Here is a 20,615-nt window from a genome sequence, read left to right as displayed (position 1 = left end):
GACAATGCTCCCTGGTGCAATATACTGTGAAAAGCTAAAAATGATGCCCTCCTGCTCCCAGTCTCTATACTTTGCTAAGCCATCCACTGGATCAGATTGGCCAGCGAGTCATATGTTTGACAACACTGTTTCTTAATAGTTTGCTGCCATTTCCTCTGGGATTAATAAAGTATTATGATTTGACTTAAAGGAAACAAAATCTAAAGTGATTAACTTTTCTGTGATATGCTTTTCTGTTCCACAGCTACAGACTGGCAACAAGTCCTCCTTTGAGTCAGGAATTCCAGTCGGCTTTGGATATTCCCCCTTATTCCTCTAAAACTGCGCCATTATATCACAATCTGATTGACACTTATGGAACACATTACATCACACAAGTGTCTCTTGGAGGTGAAATTAAAGCAACCACTGCTGTCAGGACCTGCATGGCTACAATGAATGGACTAACAGATACTGATGTTAGTGACTGTTTGTCAGTTGAAGCTTCAGCTTCTTTTGCAAATTCTGCCAGTATTAATTCCACAATTGACCACTGTCAGAGAAAGAAAAACAAGTTGGGGTCTAATCAAACTTTCAGCAGTTCATTTAATGAGCGACGCACAGAGGTCATTGGTGGAGATATTGATGGAGGTGATATCCTCTTTGCAGGCCAATCTGACCCCTCGGTCTATAAAAACTGGCTCATTTCTCTTAAAACTATCCCTGATGTGGTCCAATACAACTTAAAACCCCTACACACCATACTGCCATTAAATCATCCTGCCAGTGCGGGACTGAAGCAACAAGTGGAGCAGTACATTAAGAAAAATGCAGTGCTGAAGAAATGTTCAGAAACCTGTAAGATTGGGCACCGATCAAATGTAAGAGATCCTTGTGCTTGTGTCTGCAACAGTAACCAGAACATCAAGTCAAACTGCTGTCCTGCTGGGAAAGGTTTTGCAACCTTAAAGGTGTTCAAACTTTATGCAAAGGGTCTGTATGGTGACAAGTGGACTGAGACAGATGGTTCAGTGGAGGTGACATATGGTGATCAGAAAAAGCGCACTGATATTATAAGTAATGATGACAACCCTAGATGGAGAGAAACATTTGAGTTTGGAACCATCACCATCACCATGAAAAACAAACTTACATTTGCTGTGTATGATGAGGACACTTACTGGAACAGTGATCTGTTAGGCAAGTGTTCATTTGATCTGCGAGCAGGGAAGGTGAGCGACAGCTGCATGCTGAATCATGGGACCTTCTTCTTTTCCTATGAAGTAGAGTGTGCACCAAGTCTTAGTGGGAACCAGTGTCAGGAGTATATCCCCTCGGCCATGAGTCCGTCTTTGGCTGAGGTTTTCCACACCAGAAATGGGGTTCTTCTTGGAAAGATGGGGAATAAGTATGAGAAGCCAGTAAATGAGGGATTTTAAACCAAATGTCCTCGTTAGGAAATGAGTCAGTGGGAGATGATTATGTAGGGGAGACCGGGGCTAGTTGTAACACTTCCAGTTTCTCCAATCAGGGCTAAGTTTCAAATGATGTGATTCATCCTGTACATGCCCAATTCAGTTCTTCTATCACATGTGAAAAATCAGCACATTTTGTCAAACACAGACAATTTAATAAGAAAAAAAGTAATTTGTATGCCAAAAAGTATGTTTGTTTTTTTGTTTTTTGTTTTTTTTTACTTTATTTCAATTTCTAATAGCATTATCTGCTTTGCAGTTAAACTCATCAAACTTAAATTATGTTATTTGTATGTCTATGGAGATATATTCTGTGTAGGTCTTTAGTGCTAATGTTTTAGCCGTTGGCTGTAATCTTAGCTAGTTCATGGCTATAGGAGTCTGGGTCAGTTGTAACAGCAACAGTCTGGGTTAGTTGCAGTAATTAATTGCAATAATGCAAATGTTACAACTTACCACACTATTTCTTTAACTTATATTAAACAAGTTGGGGCAATTACATGCAGCAGAGAGAGGTTCATTGGTCACCTTTGTATATGCAGTTAATGGCATTGGCAACACAAACACTGTTTGTTTTTCCCATACATACATTTTGCAGACCACTTTGTCAGAGATGGACCAGTAGGAAGTATTGGTAGTGGAAATAAATCCAGATGGGTGCAAGAAACAGATTTCCTCATCTTTCTGAGGCACTTTGCAAACCACACCAAGGTAAGCCATGAAAAAAAGTAATGGAATTGCGATGCTGGTGCACAACTACATTTTTTCAGTTTCATTGTTATGTTCAAAAGTTGGTGCAAGAGTTGTAGGTTACAATGCCCACTGAGCCAATGAGGCCAAACGCAAGGAAGACCAACCAAAATTAATGAAATATTCAGTTGCAGAAAATTCCATCATTTTGTCTTTTTTGGGGCGTTAGAATATGTTCAAAAGCTAGATTTCTGCATTCTGCCACGCACGAACGCACGCACGCGCATGCACACACACACACACACAGCTACATAAACGGCTCTAAGTGCATTCATGTGTTGAATAAACAAAGATTACATGTTAATGTTTTGTTAGTACCCTTATTTCATTGTGTTACATTTCACCCCAGGATATGTTACAACTAACCCAGACTATGGGGTTAATTGTAACATTTCACTCTTTGTATTTGAGACCATACCATGCATTGAGTAATTGTGCTGCAGAGAAAATAGCTGTACTATTTAATAGCAGAGACATGTAAATACTTTGCATTACATTTTGAATCCACTACCTTAAAAGAGCTCCAATTTACAGACAGAAATGTAAAAAATGTTACAACTATCCCCGGTCTCCCCTACTGGATATCTGTTTGCTTGTGCTACATGACATTCTGTGTTTGACAAACAAACACACTTGTGAGAAGAATTACACTTTTCATGCTTCTTTCTTCTTTGTTCCAGAATCTAGCAATAAAGCATCAGTAAAGAAAACACTTGTGTTTCATTTATGTATTCAAAAACACTGTCTTCATTTGTGGCTTTTGTGTAATATTGCAATGAAGGCTTTCCTGTGAAATCTTACATAGAATGTGCTAAAGTGTGTCACATATATGATACAACAAAACAGTTAAACAGCCTAATATTTGGGATAAGAAGATTCCCTGATATAGACTTAACCTATAGATAACCTGGCAGTTGTCAGAAGATTAAAAGAGAGAAATGTAACTAATGGAGCTACAAACAGCTAAAATATTTACATGTATTTGTTCAGTGGGTGTAATGCATGAAGAAGTCATGACAAAGAACAGTTGCCCCAGTTTGTTTTAGGTGTGAAGGAAGTAAAACTAGCACACGCATTTGTGGGTTTTAAAGTAGTTAAAAACAAAATCTGTGACAACAGCAGACTCAAGGCTCCACTTCTAGATCAGTTAGTAAAGCATAGGTCGAATAATAGATCTATACTGCTCTATCGGTCAGAGCCTGCTGTTCACCGTCAGTGTAATACTACAAAATGCTGTCATTTTTAAAACATTCTTGATTTGCACAATTGTTCACAGGTGCGTCTCCAGTGAGTAATGTGTGAAAAGGTTTAGAGCTGCAGTGCATGTGTGAAAACTGCTTTAATGTATTGGTAAAAAGTTGAGAATGTTTAACTTTTGTTATTTTTGTTTTTTTTATCCATGTCATTTCATATCTTTTCATTCTTAAATGGTTCCATACAGATGGCAAAGCTGCAGCACCTCCTGCTTCTTTGCAGGGCTGTCTGCTTAGAATATAAACTGCATCTGTCATGTTCATATCTATTCAAGTTTCAGACATTGCATTTTATATTTAGACTACGCTGCTTCTTCTGTGTTACACTTTCACGTACTGCAAATTTGTAACTGTGTAACTCATATAAGTTACAACTGTCCACTTCATTTGTGTCTTGCAGAGTGCGGTATATAAACTCAGGACATGGCTGATCAATACAAGCATCATTCCATACTTTCTGTGCTGGAGTTTACTGCAGACTAATCATACAGTTTAAGTTTGTATTGATATTTTGTATCTTTGTCTGTGTGAATTATTCTCTATGTCAGAGCACAATATCCTGCCATTTGCACTATGTGTAAACCTGGAGCTTTATAATTTGTCTCTTTGCATACATTTACATGGCTGAGATGACAATAAAGTTCACTTTGAGTTTTACTTCATGGGTCACATACAACCCAGTGTGAATTTACGTGGGATAGAGCAGTCAAACTATAACAAAAAAACTATTTAAAAAACCTTCTTTAACTGCAAAGAAGTACTATTGCTGAAAACTTTGACATTTAATGAATGATACTTTATAAAGTAAATGAACATATTTGAGTTCTTCCTGTTTCTTTTTGGATAATGTGTTTGTCAGTAAATGGCCTATATTTGTATAGCGCTGTACTAGTCCCTAATGACCTCAAAGCGCTTTACACATTCAGTCATCCACCCATTCACACACTGGTGATGGCAGCTACATTGTAGCCACAGCCACCCTTGGGCGCACTGACAGAGACGAGGCTGCCAGACACTGGCGCCACCGGGCCCTCTGACCACCACCAGTAGGCAACGGGTGAAGTGTCTTGCCCAAGGACATAACGACAGAGACTTGGAGCTGGGGCTTGAACCAGCAACAAGTCTGATTACAAGACGAAGATCATTCTTCCTGGTTTCAAAACACTGAGAAGCAAAAATTGTTGCCCCCCTTCTCTGAAACTGTCCACTTTACAAAGCCAGCAGTTGGCCTGTGGGTCAAATATTTGAAGCTTATTTTGGAAATGTGAAATAAATCCATTCACATGTGAACCAGTTGTGTTTGTGAGGTTTTAATTAGCCTTTGTAAAGGGGCCAAACAATAACACAGAGTACAACAGCAGTCTGCATGGCTTTTTACAAAGGTAAATAACAATCATAAAATCATTTAGAAACACAATTTATCTACATGGTCACAGAATACAGTCAGAACATTCAGTGCAAAATGTAACTTATACATTAATACAATTATATTTTGTGTTAAAAGGTTAGATGCATACAGAACATGATCCTACAGAGCTGTCTATTCACCCAGGTCAGCCTGGCACAGAAAGGGCTTCTGTGGCCTTTGTTGCTCAGCTTTAACTATATGAGTCCTTCCCATCAACTCAGTTGCACCAGACTGTTATCTGTGTAGGCTAAACCTATTTCATGCAGAGGGCCTCACAATATGCGATTTTCACTGCACATCGAAACATTAGTAGTTGAAAGGTCAACTTACTGTAACATCAACAGAAAAGAAGTAAATTAAAAACAATAACTATACAAGAATATGCCATATTGCGAGTGAATGGAATCTGGTAGGAAAGTTATCCAAACCACATAACACACACATCTGGGAATATCCACAAGACGCCCGAAACACACGCACACACCGGTGTCAGGTTGAGGTGAGCAACAGCCTTTTTATTTGTGACAACATGGACTGCGGTTTTTTAGCCTTTCAGTTCAGCACGCCGACACACTCGATGGCTGCCACCGACTTCTTTCCTGCACACCTGTTCTTCCCGCCCTGCGACCTCACTGCGTCACCCCTCCTCTGCAGCAGGCCAGAGACTACGCCTCCGCCACACCAGCAAAACTAATCTTTGATTATCTAAATATTATATGTTACGTTATATAGTAGAAGAGCAGGTAGACGTGTCATGACCTGCTGCAACCAGAGACGTGTTTATGACAGATTCGGAGAGATCCGTCAGTTTATTCCTGCGTTCGTTATTTCATTGCTGTTCACGGCAGGTTAATGTGATTCTCAGCCCGTCACGGACAGTCGGCTGCTGGCTGTTGAGGTTACCTCAGTCTAGATTTTAATGGTAGTAAATTCTAAACCAGTTTACATTTAAATACACGTATCACGTCACAGGTTAAAAAGAAGAAGAAGTAAAAAAGTGTTCGATAGATAATCATTCAATTATAACGCAGTTAGGTCATGACTAATCTAATTTAAAAGCCTCTTGTCACCTCTCAAGGCACTGACCTACTTTAACAACCCACAAAGTTCTGAGCAAGTTGCAGTGGTGACGGTGGGAGGACCTGCGAACACTTTCAGATAGGAAACTTGGTTGAGCTTTACACTTACGTGAGGCTCGGATTAATAATTATTTTTAAAAGATGAAACTTAGATGTTTCAAAGTCTGATATTCTATGTTTGTAAAAGGGTATCATGTCTCTATTTCCTGTCAATCTTTCTTGTTCTTTGCCTATATGGATAACTGTTTGTGGATTGCTAAGAATGTGCAGTGCTGAGTTTGAGGTACTTTGATTAGCAATTCTCATATGTTGGCTAAATGCTTTTCTGCTAATCACTGTTTCCCCAAGACTCACAAAACGTTTTTTTCTGAGACTGAAAGAACTTCAGTTTTGATTGTGCCCTACTATTGTTGCAGACTTCATACCTAACCATAGCTAATAATTATATAAATATGCATGAGCCAGAACTCCTCCACAATGGTGTTAAGGACCATTAAAGCCATATATGAAACGATTACTGCAAGAATTTGCTGCTCAAAGTGGTTTTACAAGGGGTGTACATATTCTTTTCCACAGGACTCCTGAGAACATTTTCTTTCTCACATGACTGTCTTCACTTACTGGAACATATTAACAAGCCACAACAAAACAGTTTCCCCATGTGTGATATTGGTGTGAACCTGGTAAAACACGTCTTTGTGGGATTGTGGGTTTTAAATTTGTGAGGTATAAAGGAGCGTGGTGCAACCTAGAAGGTACTGACCAAAGCTTTCTGTCAGCTGTCAAGGTAAGACCACCAAGTCCTTTGTTCCATATGATTTTCTTTTTGCCGTTTGTTTAATACTTTAGTGTAGTGGCTCTGAAAACATTGGTCATGCTCCAGTGGACGTGCATGAAATCACTGCATGACCAGTAGAAACTAGATAAGATGGTTAATGTATCAAAAATATGCAAAACAAGAGTTTTTTTTTTTAATTCAACTGCTTACAGTTTATTTTGTTATCGTGAAATATTACAGGTTCTTAGTTGTTTACAAGGAGTAACATGTTTAGCCAATTTAGAAGGTCTACAACAAATTTGGGTCTAATAAAGGTTATCTTATCTTATCTTATTTACGCTGGAAAAAGAGTTTCTTGCTTTATAAAATAAACCCCCCTGTAAAGCTACACCTTGCCATTCATCTGTCACGGCTGGCGGGGTGAGCCGTGTGGTGTGGAGGAAACGGAGGACCCAAAATGCAGACAGCCAATAAGATGATGAGAGTGAGGGTTTATTTACAGTATACAAATAACAGAACTGAAAGCAGGACAGAACATAACCTAAACTGGGTGAGCTAAATGACAAACCGGATCATACAAATGGGGTGGGAGGCAGAGAGACACAGACGAGGAACAGACACCATGAAACACAGACGAGCCGACAACGAACACAGACCGACACCCACTATAAATACACACACCAGGTAATCAGGAAATGGCACACAGGAGGGGACACAGCTGGAACTAATGGACATAACGAGACACAACCCTACAAAGTAAAACAGGAAACACACAGACTGTTTTACATAACACGAGGACATGAACAGAGCACCGAGGGAGACGCAGGTAGGGAAGATAAACACAACCAAACACCAACAACCAATACAAGATCAGAAATAAACTAGAAAACACTAATAACAAACAAAGCGCTGGGTCACCGACCCAGGACCATGACAGTACCCCCCCCCTCAAGGGCTGGCTCCAGACAGCCCAACAGAAACACAAAACCCCCCCCCAAAACCCAAAAACGACCCGACCAGGGCGGGCGGCGGGGGACCAGGACGGAGGGACCACAACCAAACAAAAAACAAGCTCCAGCGGGCCAAACGAATTGTCCAAAACACAACACATACTGGAGTTCCTGAACAGGGTCCCAAAACATAGTTCAGGAGGCCGGCCATGCACACGGCAGCGGCGACGACGGGGAAACAGTTCAGGAGGCCGGCCGTGCGGACGGCGGCGGCGGCGAGAAAACAGTTCAGGAGGCCGACCGTGCACGCGGCAGCGGCGGCGACGGGGAAACAGGTCAGGCGGCCGACCGTGCGGACAGCAACGGCGGCGACGGGGAAACAGATCAGGCGGCCGACCGTGCGGACAGCAACGGCGGCGGCGACACAAGTCCGGAGGCCGGCCGCATGGAAGGTAGCGGCGGCCTTTGGGAGGTCGTCCATATCGACGACGACGCCCAACAAGCGGCCTGGCAGACGACCGCCGATGTCGAGGCGGCAGTTTGGGACCTGAAGGCTGCGTGGCCTTCGCAGCACCAGACGAGACGGAAGCTGAACCAGAACCAGACGAGGCGGAAGCAGAGGCTGGACCAGGCGAGGCGGATGCAGAGGCTGGACCAGGCGAAGCCGGAGCCGGACCAGGCGACGGCGTGGGTGAAGCCGGACCAGGCGACGGCGTGGGTGAAGCCGGACCAGGCGACGGCGTGGGTGAAGCCGGAGCTGGACCAGGCGACGATGACGCCGGAGCTGGACCAGGCGACGGCGAAGACACGGAGGAGGCTGCAGCTGGCGAGGACGAAGACACGGAGGAGGCTGCAGCTGGCGAGGACGAAGACACGGAGGAGGCTGCAGCTGGCGAGGACGAAGACACGGAGGCTGCAGCTGGCGAGGATGAAGCCGCTGATGCTGCCGGCGGTGTGGATGAAGCGGCAGCCGGCGAGGATGATGAGGCTGCAGCTGGCGGCTGGACGGGCTCCTCGGGCCCTCCAGCTGACGAGGCAGAAGACTGGACGGGCTCCTCGGGCCCTCCAGCTGACGAGGCAGGAAGCTGGCTGGGTTCTCCTGAACCTCCAGCTGACGAGTCTTGGGGCTGGACGGGCTCCTCGGGCCCTCCAGCGGACGAGTCTTGGGGCTGGACGGGCTCCTCGGGCCCTCCAGCTGACGAGACTTGAGGCTGGACGGGCTCCTCGGGCCCTCCAGCGGACGAGACAGGAGGCTGGACGGGCTCCTCGGGCCCTCCAGCGGACGGAACAGGCGGCTGGACGGGCTCCTCGGGCCCTCCAGCGGACGGGACAGGCGGCTGGACGGGCTCCTCGGGCCCTCCAGCGGACGGGACAGGCGGCTGGACGGGCTCCTCGGGCCCTCCAGCGGACGAGACAGGAGGCTGGACGGGCTCCTCGGGCCCTCCAGCTGACGGGACAGGAGGCTGGACGGGCTCCTCGGGCCCTCCAGCTGACGGGACAGGAGGCTGGACGGGCTCCTTGGGCCCTCCAGCTGACGGGACAGGGGGCTGGACGGGCTCCTCGGGCCCTCCAGCGAGAATAGTCACAGGACCAGCGGGCACAGGGGCCCCTGGCGGGCGCAGAACAGAACCAGCAGGCGCGGAGACCTCTGGCAGGCGCAGAACAGAACCAGCAGGCACGGAGACCTCTGGCGGGCGCAGAACAGAACCAGCAGGCGCACGGGCCTCTGGCAGGAACGGATCAGAACCAGCAGGCGCACAGGCCTCTGGCAGGAACAAATCAGAACCAGCAGGCACACGGGCCTCTGGCAGGAACGGATCAGAACCAGCAGGCGCACGGGCCTCTGGCAGGAACAAATCAGAACCAGCAGGCGCACGGGCCTCTGGCAGGAACAAACCAGAACCAGCAGGCGCACGGGCCTCTGGCAGGAACAGATCAGAACCAGCAGGCGCACGGGCCTCTGGCAGGAACAGATCAGAACCAGCAGGCGCACGGGCCTCTGGCAGGAACAGATCAGAACCAGCAGGCGCACGGGCCTCTGGCAGGAACAGATCAGAACCAGCAGGCGCACGGGCCTCTGGCAGGAACAAATCAGAACCAGCAGGCACACGGGCCTCTGGCAGGGACAAACCAGAACCAGCAGGCGCACGGGCCTCTGGCAGGAACAGATCAGAACCAGCAGGCGCACGGGCCTCTGGCAGGAACAGATCAGAACCAGCAGGCGCACGGGCCTCTGGCAAACACAAGGCTGACTGCAGCTGCACCGAGCATTGACTCAGCTCAGGCAGCGACAGCCGGGTGCAGTCCTCAGCTGGCTTCTTTACCTCCAGGGGTCCAGAGTCTGCTGGGGGCTGAAACCCAGCCTCTGGGGAGGCCCTGGAGTGCATCTCAGAACTGGCCAGCTCTTGAGGAGTGTTTTCAGGATTGTTTGGTGTGTCTCTCTGCAAAAAATGCGTAATAGAAAAAGAGTCCAAAACGGGAGGCAGAGACGCAGCCTGCTGTACAGAGGGAGTCGGTGAAGATGGCATAGATGACTGGGCTAGTGGGGATACCGGGGGCCGAGCTGAATGCTGCTGTGCAGCTAAACGAGCTTGCGGCTGTGCGGCTAAACGAGCTTGCGGCTGTGCGGCTAAACGAGCTTGCGGCTGTGCGGCTAAACGAGCTTGCGGCTGTGCGGCTAAACGAGCTTGCGGCTGTGCAGCAGGCTCAAAAAACACAGCCCCGGTATAAACAGTCACACGGTCTGGCGAAACAGACCGAGTGTCTTTTCCACTCACCACAGCCGGCAACTCAGAACTCTCGGGGCCCGGCTGTGGTGATGGGCGTCGGCGGCGTAAACGTCGCTTCCTTCTTGGAGATGGCTCCGATCGGCCGGGTAATTCCACATCCGGCGGGCCGGGCCGCAGATTCCCCGGCGGGCAGTGCAAGACATTCACCGCCGGGCTGGGTCGGGAAGCGGTAGCAGCTGGAGGGTGAAGGTGAAGTTCGTGCAGAATGAAGTCCTGTGCGAGCGGGTGAAGTGAGTCCAGTAGCCAGGGGTGAGCAGAAATAAGCTGCTGTAGCCTGGCTTCCACAGCGCGGTGAAATTCCTCCCCCTCATGCTCAAGCCATAGGTTAACTAACCTCGAAACGGAGTCAATCACCCCCTCCCGAAACTCCTGGGAGGGTGCGGATGCTGCTGGGTCCATGTTTGGTCGGCTCGTACTGTCACGGCTGGCGGGGTGAGCCGTGTGGTGTGGAGGAAACGGAGGACCCAAAATGCAGACAGCCGATAAGATGATGAGAGTGAGGGTTTATTTACAGTATACAAATAACAGAACTGAAAGCAGGACAGAACATAACCTAAACTGGGTGAGCTAAATGACAAACCGGATCATACAAATGGGGTGGGAGGCAGAGAGACACAGACGAGGAACAGACACCATGAAACACAGACGAGCCGACAACGAACACAGACCGACACCCACTATAAATACACACACCAGGTAATCAGGAAATGGCACACAGGAGGGGACACAGCTGGAACTAATGGACATAACGAGACACAACCCTACAAAGTAAAACAGGAAACACACAGACTGTTTTACATAACACGAGGACATGAACAGAGCACCGAGGGAGACGCAGGTAGGGAAGATAAACACAACCAAACACCAACAACCAATACAAGATCAGAAATAAACTAGAAAACACTAATAACAAACAAAGCGCTGGGTCACCGACCCAGGACCATGACATCATCACTGATTAAAGAAAATAAGAACAGGTTTCTCTTCAGCACTGTAGCCAGGCTGACATGGGGACTGCTTCTTCACTCTTGAGGATTCATGTACATTAGAATATTAAAGTAGACAAAGCTGCCTGGATAGAGTGAGGAAGAAGCAGGATATATGTTGACAGCTCGCTAGCTATGAATTAAAATGTTACCTGCACATACTTCACATGAGCAAAATCAAATGTAGTCAGAAAAGATAGGAACTTTGGGTGAGGTATAGTGGATATTTTCGGTGTTTAAGTTTACACTGGGGGGCAGCATAGTGGTTAGCACTGTTGCCTCATAGCAAGAAGGTCCATCAGTCCAGGGTCTGTGTAGAGTTTGCATGTTCTCCCTGTGTTTGCGTGGGTTCTCTCTGGGTACTCCGGCTTCCTCCTACAGTCCAAATACATGCAGTTAGTGGGGATAAGTTAATTGGTAGCTCTAAATTACTTATGGGTTTGAATATGAGTGTGAATGGTTGTCTGTGTCTATGTGTGAGCCCTGTGACAGACTGGCGACCTGTCCAGGGTGTACCCTGCCTCTCGCCCTAAGAAAGCTGGAATGGAATTTTGCACTGTTTAACTTCCCTTTTGTTCATGTAATTTAAGCTCCTCTCATTGTTAAATGATTCTGATGAGTCTGACAGCTGTAGGGAAGAAGCTGTACTGGTAGCTGGTGGTCTTAGTCCGGTGACTCCTGTTGCATCTCGCAGAAGGCAGGAGGGTGAAGAGTGCCTGTCAGAGGATCCAGTGCAACCTGCTGAGATACTGGCTCAGGACATGTCAGCATCTGATCCACATGACGTTTCCACACTCCTTGTGCTCCCACATTCACTTTGTATGACACTGGCCCAATCTTTTCCAATATGACACCGTGCGTCCACTTGTTCTCTCCTTTCCTATAATCACACACCAAGACCGGCTTGCCAACAGTGAACCGTCTGTCCCTGGAGTGTTGTTGTCGGCACTGTTGTTGAGCATCCTGTGACGTACTGCTCCGGCCACACTGGGCTTCAGAAAATCCAGGCGAGAGTGCTGCTCGTGTCCTATGAACAACATAGCTGGCATTTCTTGTTGCATGGGGGTGTTGCGGTACGTCAAGAGGAACGTGTCAAGTCGTTGCTGCACAGGTGCTGTACCCCTGGAAGCTTTCAATGCATGCTTGAATGTCTGCACAAAACGCTCAGCCAAACCATTAGTGGCAGGATGGTATGGTGCAGAGCGGATATGTTTGACTCCATTAGCTTTCAGGAACACCCTGAATTACTCAGAACAGAACTGTGGTCCGTTATCACTCACCAGGATGTGAGGAATACCATAACAACTAAAAAGACTTGTATGGTTTTACCGACCGTGGTGCGATCCATAATATACACCTTGGGCCACTTGGAATGTGCATCCACCACAACCAGGTACATATGACCCGCAAATTCCACATGGATCCATTCCCACAGACAGGAAGGACACAACCAAGGGTGCAAGGGCGCTAACCCAGGCTCTTTTTGCAAACGCTGACAAGAGTGGCAGTCTTTAACTTGAAGCTTAATTTGCGCATCAATGCCAGGCCACCAAACATAACTGTGAGCTAAGCTCGTCATCTTCACCATCCCTGGATGTGCTGTGTGGAGCTCTTTTAGGATATCAGTGCGGCTTAGGTGGCACAACCACTCCCACGCCCCACATGAGGCATCTCTGCTGTATAATGAGTTTCTGTCTGTGCAGTTTCTGTCCAGTTGTTACCATTTCCAGGACACGAGACAAAGTGACATCAGACACAGTGTCACGTCGGATCTCAGCAACACTGACTCGTAATGTGTCCAGCTGAGATGGTTAGAATACCTCTACTGCTCCCCATTTCTCTTTATGTGCAAGAGGCAAAGGTAAACATGAGAGTCCGTCAACATTGGCATGATGCACACCTTCCTGGTACTGCAAGGTGTAATTATGTGCTGGCAGAAGGAGTGCCCAATACTGCATTCGCGCTGCTACCATTGATGGTGTACCTTTCAGTGGACAGTGAATGGACAGTTAATGGAGGTCAGTGGGCGATGATCAGTGAGTAAGGTGAACTTACCATGGAGATACTGGTGAAACCTGCATACTCCTAAAACTATCGCCGACGCCTCCTTCTCAATCTGAGCACAGTTTCGTTCGGTTTTGTTGAGACTTCATGAAGCATAAGCAGTTGGCCTTTCTTGGCCATCAGGCATGACGTGTGAGAGCACGGTTCCAACTCCATATGGTGAAGCGTCGCACGCCAGACGGAGAGGCAGTTCAGGAGTATAGTGGGCGAGTATTTCCGGTGATGCTAGACGTTCTTTAGCTTTCTGGAAAGCTGACTCATAGGCTGATGTCCACTGCCATTTCCTCTCTTTGCTGAGCAGCTCCTTCAGTGGTTTGAGGACTGTAGCTAAATCAGGTATGAAACATCCATAATAGTTGAGCATTCCCAGAAAAGAATGTAACTGGCTGACATCACCTGGTGCTGGAGTTTTCATAATGGCTCATACATTTTCTGGTGATTTGTGTAACCCTGCCCCATCAATTATGTGGGCCAGGTATTCCACTGACACCTGGAAAAACAGCTACTTCTCCTGTTTGAGATGCGTTTCCATATTAGTTTAAAAAAATCTAGCAATAAAGCATCAGCAAAGACAACGTGTGTGTTTCATTGAATTATTCAAAAAATAATGTGTTACTGTTTAGTAGGTTTCTGTAATGCATCAAGAGGTTATCGCAAGCTACAGTTGCCCCATGTGCTTGAGGTGTTAGGGGAAATAAAACTAGTGCACATTGTTTCTGTGGGTGTTAGAGCAGTTAAAAATAAAATCTGTGAAAAGAGCACAATGAAGTCTCCACTTCTACATTAGTACTTAAGCATACTTCAGATGACAGAAGCTATTGATCTGAGCTGGCTGTCAACTGTCAGGGTAAGACAACAGAATTATTTCTCGTTTAAAGAAATTTCTTGACTTGAGCATTTGTTGTACGTTTCTGGTTCATTTCTGGTCTCACGTGTATCTTAATTGTCAATTAATTAATGTCATTAATGTCACTTAATTGCCTAAAAAAGGTCAGGGCTGCTGTTCATGTGTGAAAACTACTTTTCTGTATCAGAAAAAATGAACTATTCAAACTTATATATATAAAAAAGTCATTTATCCTCTTCTCATTGTTAAATGATTCCATACAGATGGCAAAGCTGTGGCACGTCCTGCTCCTGTGTTGGGCATGGAGTCCCCTGTGCCTTCCTTCCAGTGTGAGCTTCATTGGTACACCACAGGAGTGTGAAAAGGCTCACTTTGTCCCTGGTTACAACTTGGGTGGTGAAGGCTTTGACATTGTGACGATGGAGAGAAAAGGTGCCTATGTGATCGACACTGAAACATGGAAGATTGGAAATGGCACTTGTAAGATGTACCAGAACAGATACATGAATGGAGAGAAGCAGAAGGTCCCTGTTGCTGTGGTGGACTGGAGAACCCTGCCCAAGTGCAGTTTGAAGGTCTCCAGTGTGGTCTATGATTCTGTTGAAACTCTAGTCAATGACTCGACATCATCTGTATCCAACAACTGGAAAATTGGCCTTGACATCCCGGTAGATCCTTCAGTAACAGTTGGGGTTGGCTTTGGAGGTTCTCACTCAAGAGATTCCACCTTTGCTATGAAAAAGTCCAAACAAGACCGCTACACCTTCTTACACCATTCGATCAACTGTAAATTCTATAAGTGAGTATGTCTGTGGATATTTGTCTTTTTTTTTTAATTTACTGAGAATTTTTTTTAATCCGATTTTACAGCAGAGGTGTCAAACAATTCTTAATTATATGCCCAGTGATGGGGAGTAACGGAATACATGTACCGCCGTTACGCATTTAAAATACAAAATATGAGTAACTGTATTCCGTTTCAGTTACCGTTTAAAAGGTGGTATTTAGAATACAGTTACTTTGTTGAAATAAATGGAGTACACGGCGGTCTTTTCCTGTTTCACGTGTTAGGCTGTGCCCTATTTTTGGTAATTCCCAAACAAAACACGCATTAAGAGGCTCTATTGCTTGTGTGTTGAATCAGCCCCCCCATCATCTTTAAGTGACTGAGACAGGACTCATCACCACATTCTCATATCATCCTGACCCTTCTGGCCTCGCTAAAGCACAAGACACTTTAACGCCTTCCCCACGCAATGTACACAAGCTGTAAATTTCCACATTGTTTTATTTTATTTCTATTTATATAATTTACACAACTCACCCACTTGCTGCACATAATGTCCTCTTTGTATATACTCATTCACTGTATATAAAGTTCTGTCTGTCCCTCTCTCTTTTTTTCTTTGCACAGTCGAGGAGCGTATCAGGTCACATTTCACTGCGTGTTATACCTGTATAACCATGCACGTGACAAATAAAGAATCTAGAATCTTGAAAATCTTGTGTCTCAACCCCGCGCCCCATGTCAACCCTACTTGCGGCCCGCATAATGTCGTGAAGACATATTTTTAAAAATCATTATTCAAAAAAGCATTTAATATTAAGGCAATAGGCAGAGTGTTACAGGCATAGCCTTAAAGAATGTAGCCTCATGGGCAGTGTAGTCTGCGCTGCAGGGAGAATGGACTGCCATACCCGTTATGTGTCTGTGAGCGCGAGGGAGAGAGGAAAAAGGAGAGTCAAAAAGTACGAGCTGTCACCGACCAGAAACGGGAGATGGAAGCATGTAAATAAATAAAATTTACCACTGCAGCCAAAAAGAGTGCCCGACGAGCGCAGTTGTAAGTAAGCTATTAAGACTCGACTGTACACCGTGTTCGTGTTTTTCTCTGAAACAATAGTTCCATTGAAGCAGCCTTTCAACGCCTGTCTCTCGCTAGCAAAGTTGACCCAGACAAGAAAGTAAAGCGAGTTTTCGGACACGAGCCGACACGGAACCCGACGTATTAGCCAGAAGTCCCTTTACTGCGGTTCGGAGCCGCGGACCTGTTTTATATACGCGCAGAATAGTTTTCTATACGAGCTGCAAAAAGTGCAGCCTTACCTAATGTCCACCCTACTGTTACTCATTTCATATTAACATTTAAAAATCTAGTTGGTATTGGTATGGCGAGTAACCTGCAGTAATACTAATAAATCACACAGCAATTGTACATTCATGTAGTTGTAAAAAGCATGATAATATATTAAGTAATTCAAAGTATTCAGAATATGTTACTCTCATTGAGTAACGTAAAGGAATATGTTACAAAATACACTTTGTATTCTGTGGAATACATTTTAAAGGTGACCTTCCCAGTACTGTATATGCCATATATAACCCAATTGCACTTTATGTGGGGTGGAGCAGCCAAACCATCACATAAAAAAAATATTAAAAACATCTTTAAATGTAAAGAAATTATATACTGAAATTTTTCATATTTATTGTATCATACTTTTACTAATCAGATCATTAAGTTTTTCCTGTTTCTGTCTGTAGCTTAATTATTGTTCCTCAGTATTGCTGGCTGTGGCTAATGTATTTTTCAGTAAGACGATGTAAAACTGATGATTTTCCTGTAGTTAAGATTGAGTAAAGATGCAATCTTTTCATAATGATTTTTAAAAAATGCTTCCTGGTGCAAAACACCTGTTTAGTATTGTGATTCTGTTTTGAATTAATAGAAAGAAAATCTAAAGTGATTCAAATGAAATGGTTCAGACATTAATGCATTTATATGCTTTTCTGTTCCACAGCTACAGACTGGCAACAAGTCCTCCTTTGAGTCAGGAATTTAAGTCGGCTTTGGATATTCCCCCTTATTCCTCTAAAACTGCGCCATTATATCACAATCTGATTGACACTTATGGAACACATTACATCACACAAGTGTCTCTTGGAGGCGAAATTAAAGCAACCACTGCTGTCAGGACCTGCATGGCTACAATGAATGGACTAACAGATACTGATGTTAGTGACTGTTTGTCGGTTGAAGCTTCAGCTACTTTTGCAAATTCTGCCCGTATTAAAGCAGAGTATGAACACTGTCAGAGAAAGAAAAACAAGTTAGGGTCTAATCAAAGTTTCAGCAGTTCATTTAATGAGCGACACACAGAAGCCATTGGTGGAGATATTGATGGAGGTGATATTCTCTTTGCAGGCCAATCTGACCCCTCGGTCTATAAAAACTGGCTCGTTTCTCTTAAAACTATCCCTGATGTGGTCCAATACAACTTAAAACCCCTACACACCATACTGCCATTAAATCATCCTGCCAGGGCGGGACTGAAGCAACAAGTGGAGCAGTACATTAAGAAAAATGCAGTGCTGAAGAAATGTTCAGAAACCTGTAAGATTGGGCACCGATCAAATGTAAGAGATCCTTGTGCTTGTGTCTGCAACAGTAACCAGAATGTCAAGTCAAACTGCTGTCCTGCTGGGAAAGGTTTTGCAACCTTAAAGGTGTTCAAACTTTATGCAAAGGGTCTGTATGGTGACAAGTGGACTCAGACAGATGGTTCAGTGGAGGTGACATATGGTGATCAGAAAAAGCGCACTGATATTATAAGTAATAATGACAACCCTAGATGGAGAGAAACATTTGAGTTTGGAACCATCACCATCAACATGAAAAACAAACTTACATTTGCTGTGTATGATGAGGACACTTACTGGAACAGTGATCTGTTAGGCAAGTGTTCATTTGATCTGCGAGCAGGGAAGGTGAGCGACAGCTGCATGCTGAAACATGGGACCTTCTTCTTTTCCTATGAAGTAGAGTGTGCACCAAGTCTTAGTGGGAACCAGTGTCAGGAGTATATCCCCTCGGCCATGAGCCCGTCTTTGGCTGAGGTTTTTCATACCAGAAATGGGGTTCTTCTTGGAAAGATGGGGAATAAGTATGAGAAGCCAGCTAATGAGAGACTTTAAAGCCACATGTCGTTGTTAGGAAATGAGTCGGTATGGATTTGACGACATGCTGAATATCTATGTGCTTGTACTTCAAGGCATTCTGTCTTTAACTTTTATGTGAAAAAATTTTTTTTTTTGAACTCAGAACTGTAATGCACTTCCTATGCTTCTTTTTCCATATTGTTTCAACTATCTAGCAATAAAGCATCAGCAAAGACAACGCCTGTGTTTCTTTTAAGTATTCAAAAAAATACTGCGTTATATTTGATATAACATGGCAATGAAGGGTGTTCTATCCATTTTTGCATAGAGAGTGCAAAAGTGTGTCATCTATATAAAAACATTAGAATATTGAATATAATCTAGCATTCACCTTAAACGCAAGTAAATGTTTCTGCCAGAAGCAGAAACATCCAATTTAGCATCTTATCGAAACAACCCATCATTAACTCTAATACTAGGAGACTCGGGAGTTTAAACAGAAACACTAATGAATCTACAAGGGTTTCACCAGTTTGGAATTATTAAAGTTTCAAAGGAAAGTTGAAAGTTGTTTCTTATACTTTATTCATCTCCTGTTGGGAAATTATTCTCAGCATTTAACCCATTCACTCAGGGAAGCAGTGGGCAGCCACCAGTTCAGCACCAGAGGAGATGTGTGTAGGGAGGGTAAATTGCTCAGTGGTACCTCAGGTTAGCCGTTCGGTGGATTTGAACCCTCAATCTTCCAATCATGGGCAAATGCTCTACCTACTGAGCTATTGACATAGATGAAACAAAGACATAAAGTAAACATGTATTAAAAATATACAAAATTTCATAGTGGTATTCAAACTGTTAGGCTGAGTGAACGGACTCTATGGCAGAATACACAGAAGCGCAGAAAATGCAGGGAGTGCTCTTTATTTGCTGTGTCAAAGTTATTTACACGGGATGAGATTATACTGAGGAATAAACAGAGGGAAACCAGGGGAGGAGGCTGACACGCATTCGGAGGGAAAGGGGTTACCCGCGCACAAGAAAAAGAAAAACGAAACTTTAGGGGGCGATGCCAAACCACCAGTAAGAAACAGTAATAAACATGGGGAGAGTTGGAGAGCTCACTTGTCACACTGGCTGTACGGGCTCGGGCGAGGATTCTCGGGATGTGGGAGAAACGCTGTAATTGATCCCCGTAGTGATCCCGGAAATGCGGCTTCACAAACAGCTGACAGGTAAGCAGTGTTGCCAACTTAGCGACTTTGTCGCTATATTTAGCGAGTTTTCAGACCCCCTTAGCGACTTTTTTCCTAAAAAGCGACTAGCGACAAATCTGGCGACTTTTTCTGGTGTTATTGGAGACTTATTTATGACGACTTTTTGACGTGAAAACGCGCTCTTACTCTCAACAAGCAGCGGTGCTGCCGTGGGCACCTCGCCCGTGCCAAAGTGCTCATGGGCGGAGGATAGTCCTCCCCCAGCTGCTATCAGGGCAGGAGATGTTCACACCTGTGCGTCCAAACTGCAAATGAATCGCGCATGAGCGAAGCCGCTGCTCCCGCACTGACTGTAACGCAGTCAGTTCTTCTTTCACTGTTATGCTGTTTTGTGGATCACAAGGTTTAAAACTACTTATAAACACACACACAGTAACTCCACCAGAGTGCCTATTTCGGGTCACTTTTGCCGGTCCAAGTCCGGATAAAGGAGCAGGGTTGGAATTGTGACATTAAAAAAACAATAATTGCTAAAAGAAATTTAATTTGTAGTTCTAAATAAATTCTAAATGCATTTAGGACGTTTTTTACTCACTTTATGTCTCTTCCACGATGTTATTTCTCTCTCCAACAATGTAGGTTACAATTATATTAGCATGACCAATTATGCAAATTAGGTGATGACGTCATTTAGCGACTTTTAGGACAGCCAATAGCGATTTTCCTTACTGAGGAGTTGGCAACACTGCAGGTAAGCGGGTGATGGATCCGGCCGAGGATACAGGACAACAGGTAAGCAAACAAAATCCAAGACATAGGTTGGCCGTAATGCACACCGCGGAGAATTAAACACGTTACCACTCGAGGAGGTGGCAATACTCCGACGCCAGACGTCAGTCGCGCTGCTCCTAAGTAACGCTCCATCAAATGACGTCTGATGCACCGCTGGTGTGTCAGCATCCCGTGACACACCACCCCGCCTACCTGAGCTGAAAACAGAAGCAGACCCCGTGACACCACACCAGAGAAACCCCACCAACTCCTAACATAAACTAAATGTACATGATAATTAGAATGATCCAAAATGTGTCACAGAGTTAGTG

At 45.0% G+C, this 20,615-nt stretch overlaps 3 protein-coding genes across 3 annotated transcripts in view; all 3 read left to right on the top strand.

The window, feature by feature from the left end:
- LOC146516248 (perforin-1-like) overlaps positions 1 to 3,705 on the top strand; it is a 579,062-nt gene extending 575,357 nt beyond the window's left edge. Inside the window, exon 3 of the mRNA XM_085163413.1 lies at positions 245 to 3,705. Within this exon, the coding sequence (XP_085019539.1) occupies positions 245 to 1,418 (1,174 nt within the window). The 3' untranslated portion in view covers positions 1,419 to 3,705. The remainder of the gene's footprint in view (positions 1 to 244) is intronic.
- The window catches only part of frmpd1a (FERM and PDZ domain containing 1a), a 434,267-nt gene that overhangs the window by 40,439 nt on the left and 373,213 nt on the right, over positions 1 to 20,615 (top strand). The window lies entirely within an intron of this gene.
- Positions 14,041 to 18,765, top strand: LOC146516247 (perforin-1-like). Its single transcript, XM_085163855.1, has 3 exons — positions 14,041 to 14,358; positions 14,622 to 15,157; positions 17,161 to 18,765. The coding sequence occupies exons 1-3, from the start codon at positions 14,317 to 14,319 to the stop codon at positions 18,332 to 18,334; spliced, it is 1,752 nt and encodes a 583-aa protein (XP_085019981.1). The 5' UTR covers positions 14,041 to 14,316; the 3' UTR covers positions 18,335 to 18,765.

The sequence above is a fragment of the Neolamprologus multifasciatus genome, chromosome 6, assembly GCF_963576455.1.
Source record: "Neolamprologus multifasciatus chromosome 6, fNeoMul1.2, whole genome shotgun sequence".
Taxonomy (NCBI): domain Eukaryota; kingdom Metazoa; phylum Chordata; class Actinopteri; order Cichliformes; family Cichlidae; genus Neolamprologus; species Neolamprologus multifasciatus.
This window is presented reverse-complemented; position numbering and strand designations above follow the sequence as displayed.